The sequence below is a fragment of the Lissotriton helveticus genome, chromosome 3_1 (genome assembly GCF_964261635.1).
Source record: "Lissotriton helveticus chromosome 3_1, aLisHel1.1, whole genome shotgun sequence".
Classification (NCBI taxonomy): Eukaryota; Metazoa; Chordata; class Amphibia; order Caudata; family Salamandridae; genus Lissotriton; species Lissotriton helveticus.
The window spans coordinates 667,360,787-667,379,077 of record NC_136061.1 but is presented as its reverse complement, the minus strand read 5'-3'; the positions used below and the strand labels follow the sequence as shown (position 1 = coordinate 667,379,077).

Sequence of the window (18,291 nt, the reverse complement as noted above, 5' to 3'; positions counted from 1 at the left end):
TGTGGGAAGGGTATGCCCACACGTGGGTCCCGTGCTCACTACGCCACTGGAGTCAAGCTATCCTGGCTGATGACGGCTGATAGCCAGATCCCGGTCCGAGGATGCTTGATTCCGGTCCAGGGAAGACATGGCTTCTTTCAAGTTTGAACTTTGACCCATCACTGGCACCTAGGTAAGCCTCAAAAGATATAAACCAAAGGTGCCATTTAAGAGGAGGTTCTCCAGGTTCTTGTAGAAAATGTGCAGGAGGTGTGACGGATTGCATAATGCTTGCGGTAAGAGGTAAAATGAGTGAAGAACTAGAGTGAGAATAAGAGAAAGAAAATGAGAAAGAAAAAAGAACAAGGACAGTGCTGTTGTGGTGCTGAGTGATGATGTGGTTGGACTGAGTAATGTGGTGGTGTCCCAGAGTGATGTGGTGGTGTCCCAGAGTGATGTGGTGGTGTCCCAGAGTGATGTGGTGGTGTCTCAGAGTGATGTGGTGGTGTCCCCGAGTGATGTGGTGGGGTCTCCGAGTGATGTGGTGGGGTATCCGAGTGATGTGGTGGTGTTCCCAGAGTGATGTGGTGGTGTTCCCAGAGTGATGTGGTGGTGCTCCCAGAGTGATGTGGTGGTGTTCCCAGACTGATGTGGTGGTGTCCCCGAGTGATGTGGTGGTGTCCCCGAGTGATGTGGTGGTGTCCCCGAGTGATGTGGTGGTGTCCCCGAGTGATGTGGTGATACCCCCGAGTGATGTGGTGGTGTCCCCGAGTGATGTGGTGGTGTTCCCGAGTGATGTGGTGGTGCCCCTGCGTGATGTGGTGTATGTGTATTGCGACTTATATAGCGCACGTATCACCCGAAGGTATCAAGGCGCTTGCTTAGGGAACCCGTCCTGGTATTCCCCTGTGAGATACCCCGGCAGGGTATCCACAAGGTGAAAGCCAGGCATCCCGCCGCGAGGGGCCGTAGTGGAGATTAAGCAAGCTATTGCCCAGAGTCGCAGAGTGTGACCCCGTGAGTCGAGTAGGCACCGGAGCGAGAATTGTCGAGTCCGTGGAATTTTTGAGCCCGAGACCCGCCGAGGTGGGGAATCGAACCCTGGTCCACGGCCGATCTCAGCTTCCGGGTCTGCCGCCTCTAACCACTGAGCCACGCTTCTCCACATGGTGGTGCCCCTGAGTGATGTTGTGGTGCCCCTGAGTGATGTGGTGGTGTCCCTGAGTGATGGAGGGTGGAGTTGTAGTTGGAGAGTGGAGTTGGAGGGTGGATTTGGAGGGTGGAGTTGGAGGGTGGAGTTGGAGGGTGGAGTTGGAGGGTGGAGTTGGAGGGTGGAGTTGGAGTTGGAGGGTGGGGTTGGAGTTGGAGGGTGGAGTTGGAGTTGGAGGGTGGAGTTGAGGGTGGAGTTGGAGGGTGGAGTTGGAGAGTGGAGTTGGAGGGTGGAGTTGGAAGGTGGAGTTGGAGGGTGAAGTTGGAGGGTGGAGTTGCAGGGTGGAGTTGGAGTTGGAGGGTGGAGTTGGAGTTGGAGGGTGGAGTTGGAGGGTGGAGTTGCAGGGTGGAGTTGCATTCAGTAAAACAAAAAATAAAAAACGCGTCTAACATGAGGAAGCTTAATCAGTGGTGTGCCACGATTTCTGTACGCAGTTTATGGCAAGCACGTGGGTCTGCAAAGGGCATCGGGGGATACAACAGGACGGAGAATCCTCTTGTCCATTTAAAAAAGTGCTTGATCTGCAAGTAAAACGAAATGTAAGCCCTTTACTCCTACACAACAGACAGTCTATGTGAAGTTGTGCCCGCATTTAGAGCACTTCCATAATGGGTGCATGGTCTTATGGGTGCATGGTCTTCCCTGGTCATTCACCTGTTCTTTAAATTTTAAGAAAAGTTAGCAATGTCCTATAAAAGAGCAGCTATCTAATAAAAAACTGTTGGTGAATTAAATGTTCTACATGCCTCACGCAAAGCATAAGTGGACCACTACCGCCAATACATCTTTAGTTAACATCCAAGGCTGGAGTAGGACGCGCAGTGTCTAAGAAATACTGTGTGCGTATATGCGTGTTGGAGCGATGTACACGGCATGAACTGACCCTCTGGAGAGATGTCCTATTACCGTCTAGTCCGATGCTTACGTAGGACTTCATAGCTCTCAAGTGGCACCAGGTCATGTGCAAAACCTTTAATCGGTCATACTTTGTAACCGAAAGCACGAGCACGTAGGTGCACTTTAATAATGTAAACAAAACTAGGATGTAGAGGGGTTGATTAACAGGGTGAAAGTATCAGTTATGGGTATTGAGGCACTTGCACAGAGCGACAGCAGAATTGCACAGAGGTGAGTCGCAGTACTGCCGCGCACACACACACGAGTAAGAGATGTGTACAGCAGTACTTCGTCCCTGGGCAGGAGAAAAGAGCTCAGAGTACCAGCGGCTGGAGAGTTGCACCGGCCGTATGCGAGATGCCATCCCGCGCAGCTACCAACTGAAGAATGTGGACGACGGCACTTAACGGAGAGCGACTGCACTGGTGCACGGGATCTTTGTTGTGTTGCCTCATTAAAAAAACAAGCTCTCTGCATTGCTGTGGCGGGGGGTGAGGTGGGCGGGGGAACGGCAGCCTTTGAATTCTGATGCCGAGGCTCAGACAAATGGTGGTGTGCGAGCGGCTTCCTTTCAATTCTGATGGAGGGGGCGGGCAGCAAATGGCGAGCGCGCGCCCGGCGCACATGCACTGGCCATAATCCGCATTCCAAATCCCTCTTGGTAGGATTTTCTGGTGCCCCTCTATATCTCTCGCCAGCAATGCGCAAGCGCATTGGCAGGCGAGACCTAAAAAGGAGAAGAAAGAAGAAAAAAAAATAAGTTACAATGGTGAAAACTATTGAAACCAATATTGAAGTTCAACACGAAAAAAAATAAAAAAATAAAAATAAAAAAAATAAATAAAAAAAAAATAAAAAAAATAAATAAAAAAAAAATAAAAAAAAATAAAGGGGGGGCGTGGCTTGGACGGCAATGGAGACGGTCGTCTAGGTTCGTCAGCTCCGCATCCCTGAGGGGCAAACAACCAGCCATACGGGACAAAACCAAACAAAAGAGAAGCACAAGGTGTGGGAAAGGTCTGCGCAACTGATCGATGAGCGAGAGGTGAAGAAGCGCAACCACGGAGAGAGAAATGAGCTCCTGAACCCACCGGGTAATCAACAACAGCACGAAGAAGCAAGATGGCGGTGTGAGGCGAGAAGGGGAAGGCTACGGAGGCTACGGAGCAAGAGACAGAAAAGGAGCCTCCACTTCTGAAGCATGACAGCGGTGCCTAGAGACCTGTCAGCACAATCTAAAGCACGGATCAGCTGCAAATAAGGCAAGACAGAAGAGCCCCAAAGCGGACGGCTGCCCACAACAACAACAAAAAAGAAGAGGAAGATCGCGGCGCAAAAGGAAAGGAGCTGAGAGCAAGCGACCCAAACCTCCCTGAAGCCGAACCATCCCAAGCCCGGAGGACCGGCATCAAGCGAACCGGAAGTAAGTGGCTGCAAAGGCGCCATTGCCGGAAGTCTTCCCCGATTTCAGGCGGAAGGTATGCAGCCAAGCGACCCGGAAGCGGAAGGGAAGGAACCAGGCAGCCGGAAGTAGTAGCGGACAGGGAGACGGAGAAGCGCGATCATCAGCAGAGCCTAACGGAGAGGCAGGAGAGGGGAAGAGAGAGCGGCAAGTGACTGACGCTAGGAGCTAAAAGCCACACACGCATCAGGGAGGCCGGAGGCATGAGCAGCGAGGTCACCGACTGAGAGGAGAGGCGCGCTGAGAATCTTAGCCGAGAGCCTAGCGAGTGCAAAACGGTGAGACACACAACCGCCCACAGCAAGGGAACACGTCGGTTATGCCGACAGGGCCAAGAAGGGCGGTGAACTAGCGCGGACAACAAAATTGGCACAAAGCACAAAGCACTGACACTTGAACAAGAGAAGCTGCACTAGGAAAGCAGCGGGGGACAACGTGATATGTGGCGCTCTGACACCCCAAGCACGCGCTAGACGCACCCAGGTCTGAGAGGGGGACAGCACCCCTAGCAGAGGCACGAGGCACTGATTTGCTGAGTTGTGGCAAGACTCACCACCCCTGTGAGACAACAGGCAGCGGGGTCGGAAGGGGCAGAGCAAGCACTCCCCCCTAAACATCCCAAGCCCGAGCAGCCATAAACACCTGCCCCTGCAGCAAGCATGCAACACAGAGACTGCACAGAGCGAAGTGGGTGTTAGACATCTCCGCTGTGCCAAAGTGGGTGTTAAACACCTCCGCTGTGCCAAACAGCCCACGGGCGCAACCCTGTACATTTCCCCTCAACGAAGGCCGAGACGTTAAAAGAGCCAGTGGTCCTGCAAGCCACGAACAGGGTAGCCTGCACGCTGGCAGGACCTAAGGCAAAAACAAGAACAAGACACATCAGAGAGCCGAGCAGATACAGACAAGCTGCCCAACCACCTGCCTCAAAAGTAACGAGCACACCAAAGGTGGCACAAGCAGGAGGGAGGCTGGTCAACATCCTGTCAAGAAGGGGCATCCAAACAATGGCAGGCAGTGATGGGAAGCTAACAGGCGAGCAGCAGAAGAAACCAAAATTTGACAACCAAGGGTCCCCGGCCAAAGCAAGAGGCGAGCCTGTCACTCTGGAGACCATCCTGCGGAAAGTAAACGAAGGCAATGAGGTGGGGAGAGAGACAAAACTCAAGCTGGAGAACATGCAACTTGAGATGGCGGCCATAAGAGCGGATCTTCACAAAACAAATACGAGAATAGAAGCCGCAGAAAGCCGAATAAGCTCGGTGGAAGACGAAACAAGCAAGCACACCAAGGCCATAGCAGAGTTGAGAACAGCCACAAATGCTGTACAAAAGCAGCTAGCGGAGAAGGACGACAGGGCAAGAAGAGGCAATGTAAGAATACTAGGAGTGCCGGAAGGGGCAGAGGATAAAGCAGGCTCCTGTGCCGCCATGCTGGAGGAGATGATCCCACAACTCACAGGCATCACTTTCCAAAGAGGCTTCGAGGTACAAAAGGCATATAGGGTACCAGCAGGAAAACCAACCACAGGCAGAGGCCCGAGAGCGATAATCTGCAACCCACTGAGACTAAATCAGACGGAAGCCATATTCGCCTTCGCCAGGAAAAATCTGAATCTGACGTGGGCCGGTAACAAAATAGTACTGACCCAAGACTACTCAAAGCCGACAGTGGAGTTAAGGAAAGGCTTCCTGGCACAGAGAGACACCTTGCGTAGAAGGGGAGCCACTTTCAGCTTCATCAGCCCAACCAAGTTCAAAGTAACAGACAAATGGAAGACGATGTTTTTCGAATGCCCAGAGGATCTAAAACGATACCTGCAAGGTCCACCAGTGGAGGACATGGAGGAAAACAAAAGCCCAGGAGCAGCAAAGAGGAGCGCGTCGCCGCTGAGCGAACAATCGGAGTAAAAGGCACACGTCGAACTCCAGCAAAGAAACACAGAACAGCGTATCTACCTCACAATGTCAAACTCAAGGAAATGCCCCGGCAAGAGAGAGACTGGAGGTCGCAAAAGAGACCCGGGCAAAGAGACACACCAACAGCCAAAGAAGGAACCAACTCTACCTCAGGGATGATGCGAGCAGAGGAACTTTGTCGTCGCACACCCACATAGCAAGTAAGGGAGGGAGGGGGGCGGGAAGGCGGGAGTGGGGGAGTGGGGCGGGGGGAAAAAAGGGGTGGAGGTTCTATACATGGGCTTACTGACTATCTTTCCTTTCTCTGCAACTTTTGCATCTCTTACTTCTCCTTCATCACACTCACATCTAGTAGGAGCAAAGGCATGCATGAAGACATGAACAGGCACATGGCGCTAAGGGCAAAAGCGCCCAAAGGAAGTCCACCAGTACAGCGAACACAAAGCAGCATTAATGACACACAACAGCCAGAATAGCATAGTGTCAGATATCAAAATAGTCTCCCTAAATGTCAAGGGGCTAAATAGCCCGGTGAAAAGAAGGAAAGTGCTCGAACATCTAAAGAAACTTAAAAGCGACATTTACGTGCTCCAAGAGACGAGACTAGAAGAGGCAGACATCCCGCGATTAAGAGCCAACTGGATAGGGGAGGTGGTGGGATCTCCAGCTCAGAACAAAAAGAACGGGGTAGTAACAATAATCAGCAAAAACTCGAACCTATCCCTTACAAGCTACCAAGCAGACACCCAGGGCAGAACACTGGTGACCAGTCTCAAGAGAGCAGGAGAGACCTACCATGTCGCGAACATATACGGCCCCAACAGTGAGGATAAACAATTTTGGGAGGGGATAGGAGCGCAGTTACACACCCTACCACTGGACGACCTGTTGATCGTCGCCGGAGACATGAATCAAGTTCTCGACCCAGCGATTGACAAACACCCCAGTAAAAGCTACCCAGCAACTAGCCCTAACATCCTTAAAAACCTATGCTCCAAACTGAGAATTAAGGACCCATGGCGCCTAAGCAACCCAGACGCCAGAGAGTATACATTCTACTCCAACCCTCACAACTCCTACAGTCGAATAGACTATATACTAATGTCAGAAACACACACCCACCTCATAGACCACACAGAAATAGGACCCAGAACAATATCAGATCACGCACACATAAGTCTATCCCTATCGGGCAGACACAATGAAAAGCCAACCCGCAGGTGGCGATTCGACGACGGCCTTCTTCAACACACATCAGCGAAGGCAGAGATAGAGACAGCGATTAAAGAGTACCTGACAATCAACGATACACCAGAGACACCCAGAGAGGTACTATGGGATGCTCTAAAAGCTACCATACGGGGGACGGTAATGTCAATAAAGGGCAAAATGAACAAAGCAAGGAACAAAAGAATAGCCGACCTAGAGAAAGAGATTAAAACACTAGAGAACAGCCACATCGCTAGACTAGAAGACAACAACACACTCACAAACCTAACTAAACGGAAGTACGAGCTCAACAGAATACTAAGCGAAAGAGCAGGGACCTGGATCAACAAATACAAATCGGTTAACTTATGCACTGCGAACAAAGCGGGGAAAAACCTAGCAACCTATCTAAAAGGGAAACAAAAGCAGCACACAATAGGGGCAATCAAAGACAAACACAACAAGGCCCAGACTGCCAACAAGGACATCTTGGAGGTCTTCAGGGACTTCTATGAAGGCCTATACACAAGAGATGACGCGCTAAAAGAGGACGGGGGCGAGGAACTCCTTAAAAACATAGCCACACCCACACTAACAGAACGAGAACGAGACACTCTAGAGCTAACAGTAACGGAGGAAGAGATAAGGAAAGCTACGGCCAGCCTCAAGGAAAACAAAGCACCGGGGCCAGACGGTTTCTCAGCAGGGTTTTACAAACAATACCTTACCACGCTCCAACCCACATTGAAACAAGTATTTGAGGAGTGCGTCCACAAAGGACGCATGACCCCATCAATGGCTGAGGCAAACATAATAGTCATACCAAAGGAAGGGAAAGACATGACAGAGGCGAAGAACTTTAGGCCGATTCACTCACAAATGTAGACTGCAAGATATACGCGAAGATACTGGCCAACAGACTTAACGCTTACCTACCTAAGCTCATACACAACTCCCAGGTAGGATACCTCAAAAACCGCATGTCCCACGACAACACCAGACTACTATGCCATATAATTAACCACTCGGCCCGGAGTAGCAAAGCTGCCGTAATGATAGCCCTAGACGCCGAAAAAGCGTTTGACAGAGTCTCATGGCCCTTTTTAGATCGATGCTTGGGGAAATTCGGGCTAGGACCTAACTACAGGAGGATGGTGATGGCGCTATACAACAGCCCCAAGGCGCGGGTGGTAGTGAACGGCGGCACCTCAAACATACTAAACCTGGGCAGAGGAACACGACAAGGCTGTCCACTCTCACCTGGCCTCTTCCTACTGGCAATAGAACCGCTCCTAACAATGATAAGAACGAACGATGACATAGCTGGGGTGCCGATAGGAGGGGAAAAATTTAAGCTAGCAGCATATGCGGATGATGTTTTAATAATGACAGAAGACCCAGAAAGATCCATCAAGGCACTGACAGACACAATCGAGAGGTACGCCCAGGTCTCAGGGTACAAACTTAACAAGGACAAATCAGAGTGCAAACCTCTAAACATCCACACAACAAGCACAGTACTAGGAACGTCAGGCCTATCGTGGCAAAAAAAAACTATTAAGTATCTAGGCATCCTCTTTGAGAGGGACCTGAGAACGACACTAGAACATAACGAGCAAGCAACAATCCAGAAGATCAAGGACAAAGTAGACGGGTGGTCCCCCAAATTCACAACATGGTGGGGAAGGGTAGAAACAATAAAAATGATGCTCACACCAATGGTGAACTATATGCTAACCATGCTACCACTAACCAACACAGACGACTTCCACAAAAAGGTAGACAAGATACTGAACGATTTCTTATGGAGAGGGAAGAAGGCCAGAATAAGCATGCAAAAACTCAGATTATCAAAAGAACAGGGGGGACTAAACATAACAAACTTCAAACGCTTCCACGAAGCGTGCATAGCCAGACAGGGACTGCATTGGCTAGACCCAAGACAGGACTACACCCCAGCGTGGCTAACACTCGAACAAGGGTTGCTAAAAGGCATGAAACCCATCACTCTCCTCACGGCCACCAAACACCCAGCGATCAAAGACAATCCAGTCCTCAGAATCACAAAACGAGCTCTCCTGAAAGTTGACAAACTTCTAAACACGAGCCTCAGAGGGGGGCCCTTTGAATCCATCTGGCATAACCCCACCCTAAAATACAGGGGTAAGGTCCTAGACATGCACGACTGGTATAGCCAAGGGATATCCATAGCCAAGGACTTTAAGAACAAGGGCGCTGACGTAACGTTCGACACCCTAAAGGGGGAATACAGCCTAAACAGCATAGAACTATACAACTTCCTGAAGATAAAAGTCGCGATAAGGAAGGCAAACCTCAACACCCAGACACCATCGATAGTACAGCTCGCGACTAGCCTGAACACACTAGGACACCAGGTAGCACACCTCTATAAGGTCCTGTGCCCCAAAAACACCAAACTTAATGACAAGGTCATAAACTTCTGGGGGGAAGCAGCAGGGCAAGCACTAAGTGAGGACGTGAAAGCCGAGCTATGGAGATCCACGACTAGGAAAAAGGTAACGGCCACACTGAACCAGACGAAATTCTGGCTGGTACACAAGGCATACTGGACACCAGCCCGATTAGCCACCCTAGGCATTAGAGACAGCGACGTATGCTGGAACTGCGATAAAGAGAGGGGAGACTTAGAACACCTCCTACTAAAATGCCCAAAAATACAGGACTTCTGGGGGAAGATCAGAATACTTATCCACGAAATCACAGGCATAGACATACAAACAGACCTCACAAGCCTGGCCCTAGGTTTCACATCCCAGGCAATCACAAATACAGAGGATCGTGACCTCATTGATCTTCTGCTAACAGCCGCGGTCAAAATAGTCCTAACTAACTGGAAGGACACATCAAAGGCGGCACCACAGGCATGGCTCAACTGGGTCACGTTCCTAAGGGGGGCGGACAACATCACAGCAAAACACTCACCGAAAACGCACAAGCAGTCGACCATGTGGGGGTCCTTAGACCACTACCTTTCATCACACAAGCCACCATAGGCGTGAACAAGATACAACTGAGGGCGCATGCTGAAACCTTTGTGATAACGGAACACCGTGCACATCTCCTACTATATCTATATCTATCTCTCTCTACTGTTCCCCTCGGGCCCGGGGCGCGGGGCATAAGATGAGCGATCACAGAGACGTACAAATGTCATGGAACATCAAAACGACGGAATACGAACTATGGAATAACGGACTAGCGAGTAATCTCAAGAATACGGATTACCGCTCCCCCCCCCCGCCCTCCCCCCCACTTCCTTCCTTCCTCCTTTTTCCTCCTTCGCCTACTTTCTTCTTTCTTCTTCCACTCATGTATAAGCCTTGTCCATGTATGTAAATATATATTTTTTTTATATACAATAAAGAATTTCGGAAATTAAAAAAAAAATAAAAAAAATAAAGCGTGTTGATCGCTGATAAAATACTTAAAAGAAAGCATGCAGAACTGTGGAGTTCCTGGAAAGCATGCAGCACTGTGGACTTCCTAGCGAGGCGCTGAGGTGAAAGCAAAACAGGAAATATGTTCTTGCTCTTTATGGCAAGGAGCAATACACGTTGACACAGCAGGAAGGATATTTCAGCGCTCGAAAAGGTTGCAGGCACAAATGTAGCGTTGGTTGCCTTGGCAACAGTACATGCCTTGACAACATGAGACGCGCAAACCTCAACAACGCCAAACGCGCTCGAGCAGAAGAGGTGCCGTTGGTGCCAAAATGTAAAACATATGCCAAAATGATGTCCAGGGACAAAGCAATATCGCAGGTAACAGCAAACACGATGGAACACGGAGGCAAAGCAGGGGCACAAACAAGGAATGATTGGAAACCCCAAATACCACAGGATCAATACTCACTCCTTGAACTACAGTCCACAGTTAAGCAAAAGCTCGACCAGCACACTCTCATGTCATGATGGCGAGCACTCTAGCAACTGTGTACACGCTCCGAACTGTACGGTACCTACATGTCTCAGAACAACTCCGACAAGGGTAGAGAGCCCACACTAACTGTAGCGGACTCGACAGCCAATGAGCGCTTCGGAATTCTACGCACCGCATTAGAATTGGCCAAGACGCCACCAATGTCTCTCCAGTCCTTGATCACAAAGTCCCTCGCGGTCTATGATGTTTTCGGCACGAGTGCACACATTGGATGGGCTGTCATACAACCCGGTAGTACTAAAAGAACGGATTAAAGTAATTGAGAAAGATTAATAAGAAATCATATATTTGACTTGGGCTTTACATGTCAAAAGCTTCAGATTTTGTCGGAATAATACCGATGTTTGTACACCAAAAACAGCTTTTTTTCAGCTGCCTCTCCTTACAACGCCCTCCTTCTCCGTGAAAGCGTGACTGATGGGGAATGTCATTCTTTCCGGGGCCGGGGTTGGTCGCCTTGAATCGTCGGAGGTTGAGAGTCCGTCTTCAGTATCGCTGCCGAAGTGTGAGGTCACGGGCAAAGATGGCGACCACCAAGCGAGTGCTGTACGTGGGTGAGTGGGGGAGCCGGTAACCGGAGAAGAGAAGACGGGGCGTGGGGGAACGGGCTTTATAGCAAGGCGAGGAGCTGAGAGTACCGAGTCTGCCCTTGAGCAGAGAGCATATGCATTCTTACCAAGTTAAAACGAAGTACCATTAAAGTCGGTCTCAACCACTTAGGCAGGATGCACAGCTTTTTTGGAATTTCGTTTGACGTGCGGTGTCCGAAGCACATCACTCCATCTAATGTGATCCTGTAGCGGCTCTTATTTATTCAAGTCACAACCCGGAGGTTATGTGTTAGGAAGAATAGCTGCTTCTCTGCGACGCACTACCTATTCTAGAGGTGTGGGCAGATTGGTCACCTTCCATCAAGGAAGTCAACATAGCTGCCAAGGTTTCAGATTGCTATGTGTGACATTTTTGTAATTTCAGTGTAATTATGAGTGACATTTCAACCACAGGGAGTGACACTTGCTCGGGAGCACAATCAAGCAATGAAGACAAGGGTAACATACAAATATCAGAAATTACACCCATTTGAGCAACAAGAAACTAAGAAAATCTTAAAACTGGAGCAAATCATAGAAATAGAAGGGCACTAACCTAGTGCCCTTTAAACTGATCGTAGTTTTGGGAATATGCAATGCATCATTGGTACAATCAAGAGCTTTCAACAGGGATATTTAACCCCTCTGCAAAATAACTGTGGTAGTGTTAGTTTTATAATACCTTTTCTCTAGTAGTGACAACACTACAGTGCTGCACCTAGGTGGAGAAAAAATATTAATAATAATGCATCTGCAGAAGTCCTTGAGAAGTATCTCTGTCTGCTCAGTCAGCTGCATACTCTCTCACGTGCTGCACAGTATCGAAGTCAGTCTGTCCCCAGTCACGAATGCAAAACTGGTCACTGGAATGCATATTTGTATTTTTTGCATTAATGGAAAGTTTTTCTCTGAATTACCAATGCTTGGTTTGTTTCTGTTAAAAAATTGCTTTCATTAGATTTGTAGTTCCATGCTAGGCGTGTCTGCCCTAAACACGACCTGCTCACCCTCTCCCAGACTCAGAGCAGTGTTCGTGAGGTGTTCTAGTGTTGCCAGGCGACAGCAAGAATTTCTGGGGGCCCGGGCTGAGGCACAGTATAAGGGAGGAAATAAACATCGCAAAGCACTAGAAATGTAAGCACAATATTACGCTACACTTACCTAGTCACATAGCTCAGTACTGTACTTTCAGCAATTTATATATGGCAGTTACGGAAAAGTGTTTTTAAAAAGACGTGATTGATAATTACAGATAATAGATTACCTGCTCTCCCAGTCACTTGCTGATTATTTATGATCGTCACTGGGCAGCTGAGCCAGGCTGGTGGTGCTGAGGCCCGGTTTTCTGGGTCCTGGTCATGTGAGATATTACGACCGCCGCTGTGCCATTAATCATGCTGCACCCTGTGAGCACAGCAGCTTGCTGCACCCACTCTCACTACAACTTGCCCCCGGCGCTGTCTCAGTGATACTCGCTCGTGGGTCAGCTGCTCTGGCCCTGTCTGGGACCGGAATGGTGCATGTGGGATCGATTCCAAATTGAAGCCATGAGCCACAGACGGCGGTGTCTGCAGCTTTCAGTCTGACTTGCCCTGCTGCACTGACCGTCCACGGCGGAGATCCATCACCTCGTCCCCGCACCCCGAGCGAGGTCAGGAACAGGAGCTGTGCATTTAAATTTCAAAAAGCGCAGGTGGCAGCAGGAGGACGGACCCTGACTCAAGGTCCCCCATTGCATCTCACTGTCTACTTCACCATTTGGCACTGACATAAATTTATGTTTTGCGCCATGTGCGTCGGCCGAGAGTGTGCCTAACTTAGCTGCATCAGGCAGCGTTCAGAGCACTGCAGCCGGCTCCATGATAATTTTGCAGCACTTCTACGCAGCACTGCCTCAAACTAGCCAGCCGCCCTATAGCTTGTTAAAAAACTCTGAGGTCATGGGTGCCAGGTGCCACACAGCCAGTAGGCACGACTTGAGGGCAGGCTCCCGGGTCTCGGTAATCAATTGCCAGAATGCGTGACAATGCATTTCAGTGCGGTGATGCGGATCACCGCACTGAAATGCGTGAACGTCACACCGATTGCATGATACTTGACAGGACTGAGTCAAGTGGCTCACTAAGTAGTAGGCGCGCAACACCCATTGGGCTCACGGGCTTCAGCCCTCCCCTGTTGTGTGTGTCAGCCCAGGGGGAGACAGTTTCACGGGCTGGCGAGCATCAAATTGCAGCCGCACCTGAGTACTTAACAGGTCTTTAAAAGACCATTTAATTGTAAATGAGGCTTTTGTTGTGTGTTCATCCCTTCTTACAGGCACTCTGTCCGTGGTTGGAAGAATTAGCCCACCCCCGAAATATTTTCCAGCCCCCCCGAAATTTGGCTCTAGTTGCCCGCCTGTAAGTACCCACCTACAAGTGGAAACTGTCTTCTACTGGTTTTCTCTTTATTAAACACGTGGGCCTGCAGCCTCACTTAATAAAACACGTAGCAGGCTGCCTCATTTTCCCAGCCTAATTGTTGAACTTTATAGAAAAACAACAATGTCTAGGGGCTACTTAAAGTGCTTGGGAACAGAACTGAAGTAATTTAGTATAAGTTTACTCCAACGGACTGAGTTATCCCGCCCACGTGACTCTTTCAATATATCAACAAGCATTGGCATAGCCAATAGTTCTCGCCTTTGAGACCTTAAAACTTCCATGCCCTTTACTGAAGTCATGCCAACTCAGTTCAATATTTTAGGTTTTGGCCGCCATAAGTGTGGCAGGGTATGCTCAGACGTGAGTCCCTTGCTCACTTTGCCACTGAATTCAAGCAAGCCGGGCTGAAGATGACTGTAATGCCAGAAACCGGTCCCCGGAAGCTTGTTTCCGGTCCAGGGAAGGCATGGCTTGGCTTGGCAGTTCGGGCTGGACTGTTCCCATGAGGCACAGGGTCAGACTGATTTGCATATAGCCATGTCTGAACTGGGGTGGCAGAGTGGGCTAAAGAACGGTGATGGATAAAACCCAGATCTTTTGACTGGGTGTGAGTGTTTGATTGGTTCAGATGCTCCGTCCATTGCCACCCCCTTTTTGTACCGCTTTTGGCCGCCATAAGTGTGGCAGGGTATGCTCAGACGTGAGTCCCTTGCTCACTTTGCCACTGGATTCAAGCAAGCCGGGCTGAAGACGGCTGTAATGCCAGAAACCGGTCCTCGGAAGCTTGTTTCCGGTCCAGGGAAGGCAAGGCTTGACAGTTCGGGCTGGACTGTTCCCATGAGGCACAGGGTCAGACTGATTTTCATATAGCCATGTCTGAACTGGGGTGGCAGAGTGGGCTAAAGAACGGTCATGGATTAAACCCAGATCTTTTGACTGGGTGTGAGTGTTTGATTGGTTCAGATGCTCCTTCCATTACCACCCCCTTTTTGTTCCGTTTGTTTTTTTGCCAGCCTTAAAATCAGCAGTCAGCCCGCTCAAGGATTCGAGCACCACTGTGATATGGTCTAACCGTTAGGTGATAGTGATTGAATTGTTGCTTAATTTTAGCACATCTTTCAGTGGAGGTGAGCTGGCGTTTGAAAGTCACATGGTTGAGGCTTTTCTCCAACCGATTCTTGATATAATCAGCAATTGTATTAATGTAAAGAAATCTTGTTCTGCTATTAAGTTATTTGATGTTTTGAATTGTATTTATTTTCCTTGGTGTGTTGCAGCAAGCTATTTTTTTTTTAAACTCTTGAGTGGTTTTGCTGCAAAGTCCTCTCTTGTTCCCTGATTGTCTATTTTTTTGGTCTTGTCTGAGACAGCACATGAGCTGTCACTTGTAAGATCATTTGTTACGTTACAAAAAAAAACAAGCATTGGCATAGCCAATAGGTCTTGCCTTTGGAACCATATAAGTATTTAGTTATGCAGTACAATATCCTTGGTGCAACAACATCAACTGTTGCATGGCTAAACACTTATAAGGTCCCAAAGGCGAGACCTATAGGCTATGCCAATGCTTGTTTAATATGGTCGTTCAGTTGTACATAATGCCTTCTTGGTCATATATAAGGTAACAAAGATGCTTCTGACACTTTTTTATTAAAACTTACAGCATGCTGCCCAGCAGCTACACTTCTCTACAACACAGCTTAAAGACATTGGCAAAGTCAATAGCTCTGGCTAAACTCTTATAAGGCCCCAAAGGCGAGACCAATTGGCTATGCCAATGCTTGTTTAATATGGTCGTTCAGTTGTACATAATGCCTTCTTGGTCATATATAAGGTAACAAAAATGCTTCGGACACTTTTTTATTAAAACTTTTCAGCATGCTGCCCAGCAGCTACACTTCTCTACAACACAGCTTAAAGACATTGGCAAAGTCAATAGCTCTGGCTAAACTCTTATAAGGCCCCAAAGGCGAGACCAATTGGCTATGCCAGTGCTTGTTCTCTTTCTAATACAAAACTGTCAGCTTTTAGCGGGGGCATTCGGGGCAAGTACTTTTATTCCTTCGAATAGGTCAAAAAACACCTTCTCAAAGGGCCTTAATGGCAGATCGACAACTCTACCCATTTCAACCTAATCTATAAACAACTACCTATTTCAGAAGAACACCTAACACTATTCCCTATACTGATCTTTTATATTCAACCTGTATGTTTCTTAACCTTCCTTCCTCTTACTGTAGTATTTGTTGTTTGATTGCCAAGGTAACAAAGAGTAGCGTAAGGATCAGCCAGAAACAGAGTAATGTAATCTCAATTCTCCCAAAATCCCTCATCACACTATCAGAGAGCATTAAGTCCCCAGTGTATTTTACTTCAAAGCCTCACTAGCAAGCTGATGTACCGTTCTGGACGCATGGGTTGCTACCTCTCCAGAGATACTTTCTTCAATCAAAGACTATAGTTCTTTTGGCCCTTGGCCCCATTTTGTATCAAGGTTGAACATTGTCAGGATGTTCAAACAGAATCTGTTCATCTGGGTCAGGCATGATGGTAGCAAGTTATTGTTCCAATGACACCACTTCACCATGTTTCAAAAGATCACCATCTCCAAAAGGCACTTGGTGAGAGATCTGATCATATTCAAAATCATTCCTCTTGTTATCCACTGATCATATGGCAAAGGAAGTGGTGCTTGCTTTCTCCACATCACTAGCATGGATCCAGTGTCTGTGCCCTGTGCACTTAACAGCAGTCTGGGTGGTGAAGAGAACTTGCACTGGCCTCTGAAACTGTTTGGTAAAGACACCGTCTCTGGGGCCTCAGCTTGTGACCTGGACATTTAAGACTGGGAGAGAGACTGGCCTTCGCCTGTAAATGTACCAAAATGCAAATCTTTAGTCAACACAGTAATCAGCAAGAATGGTAAAGTCAATGTCAGATTGTCCTTAATCTTGGTACACCCCATACATTTGCTGGCCTCCCCATAACCATCTCAACTGGTTGCAAGACCTTCAAAGGTCAGATCTGGGGGTGCAAAATATCCTGTTGAAACGGGGTACACTTTCCTGTGCTATAAGTATGGCACATCATGCACCTCTTGACATAGAAATCTGCCACCCTGATGTGGACTGAACTGTGGGCCATGGTAACAATAGCATTCACATAATAATTTTGGAAGCATTCATCATTGCTTTCCTGACAGATCTATCCAACATCCTGTTGCATCCTGACACCCATATCTTTTACACTGTTCCTTCTCTTCCTCCGTAGCTTCTTCCTGTACTTCCCTAATGCAATCTAGAGTCTGATTAAACATAGTCACTTCTGGTGTCCATCTAACTGTCCCTACAATATACATTAAACTATACTGTAAATAGGCTGATCATTTAGCTGTTTCATTGGCAAAAGTATTTCCCTGTAGTACCTCATCTTATAATTTTCTTGTGGCCAAAACATTTAACAATAGCAACTCTTTTTGGTAACATCAAGATATCCAGTATCTTTACTATTCATTCCCCATACTGTATCTTATTACCATGCAAAGTCAAAAAAGCCCCCTTCTGTTTTTAGAGTCGTCCAAATGAGTGGGCAACTCCAAAGGTGTATATATATTGATATTTACAGTCAAATCTTTACTTAATTTACAGGCTCTAGTCAAAGCTGTCAGCTCCATAGATTGCTCTGACATTTGTTGTATTTTACATAACTCAACCACAGATTTCAAGGGAGTAATTGTATAGGCCACTGTACTAGAGCCATCAGGTAGTTTGTAACATGCACCATCCACGGACAGTTCCCCTGGTGGGTCAGATATAGTGGTATCTGTCAGGTCTACCCGTCCCTTAGTCTCCTTCTCACTATTAAATATGCAATTATGCTTCTCATCTTGTTGGGACTCAGAAAGGAGCTGTACAGTGGCTGGATTCAAAATGTTACAGCATTTCAGAGTGATGTTTGGAGCAAAAATTGTCAACTCATACCCTTTTAATATCGCACTGGTCAGGTGCTGGGTCTGAATTATTTGTTTACATATCCACTAAATGTGGTACCATAACTGTCAAATTGTGACCTTAAATATACATTTTAAATTGCTTTACCGCAGTGGGGTCCAATGTGGAGGAGAAATATGCACATGACCTATTCCTTCCTACATGGGACCGTGCCAAGCTGCAACCATTTTTCACATGCACAAATTTGTAATAATCAGGCTTTTACCTATAGCAGGAGTATTACATAAAGCATGTTTTTCAATTACAAAAAGACAGCTTCACAATGATTAGTCCAAGGAAGCAGCATACCTGCTTTAATGTTAAAGCAAGCAGGGGATTTGTAGTTAGTGAAAAATTTGGTAATAAACACACAGATATTAGATTGAGTCAGTGGTTTCTGCAAATTCAGCACCAAGTATATCCTATGATGGTGTACCGTCTTACCCCCTTCGACAGGAGGAGACCTAAAAAGGTAATGTTCTGTTGACAATACTGTAATTCGAAAAGAGATACTTTGTCCCAAGGAGGCTAAGTGATGCAATAATTTCACCGTAGTCTGTTGGCAACCTTCTGCTGCATTTCTATCTCTCCAATGAGTGGCTCCTGAGCTACCAGTAGATCACTAGGTACCT

At 47.7% G+C, this 18,291-nt stretch overlaps 1 protein-coding gene across 2 annotated transcripts in view; it reads left to right on the top strand.

Moving 5' to 3' along the window:
- Positions 1-11,080: 11,080 nt before the first annotated feature.
- PPIE (peptidylprolyl isomerase E) overlaps positions 11,081-18,291 on the top strand; it is a 201,852-nt gene continuing 194,641 nt past the window's right edge. For both annotated transcript variants that reach the window (XM_078680768.1, XM_078680769.1), the window contains exon 1: positions 11,081-11,211. In XM_078680768.1, coding sequence (XP_078536894.1) covers positions 11,082-11,211 — 130 coding nt within the window. In that variant the 5' untranslated portion in view covers position 11,081. The remainder of the gene's footprint in view (positions 11,212-18,291) is intronic.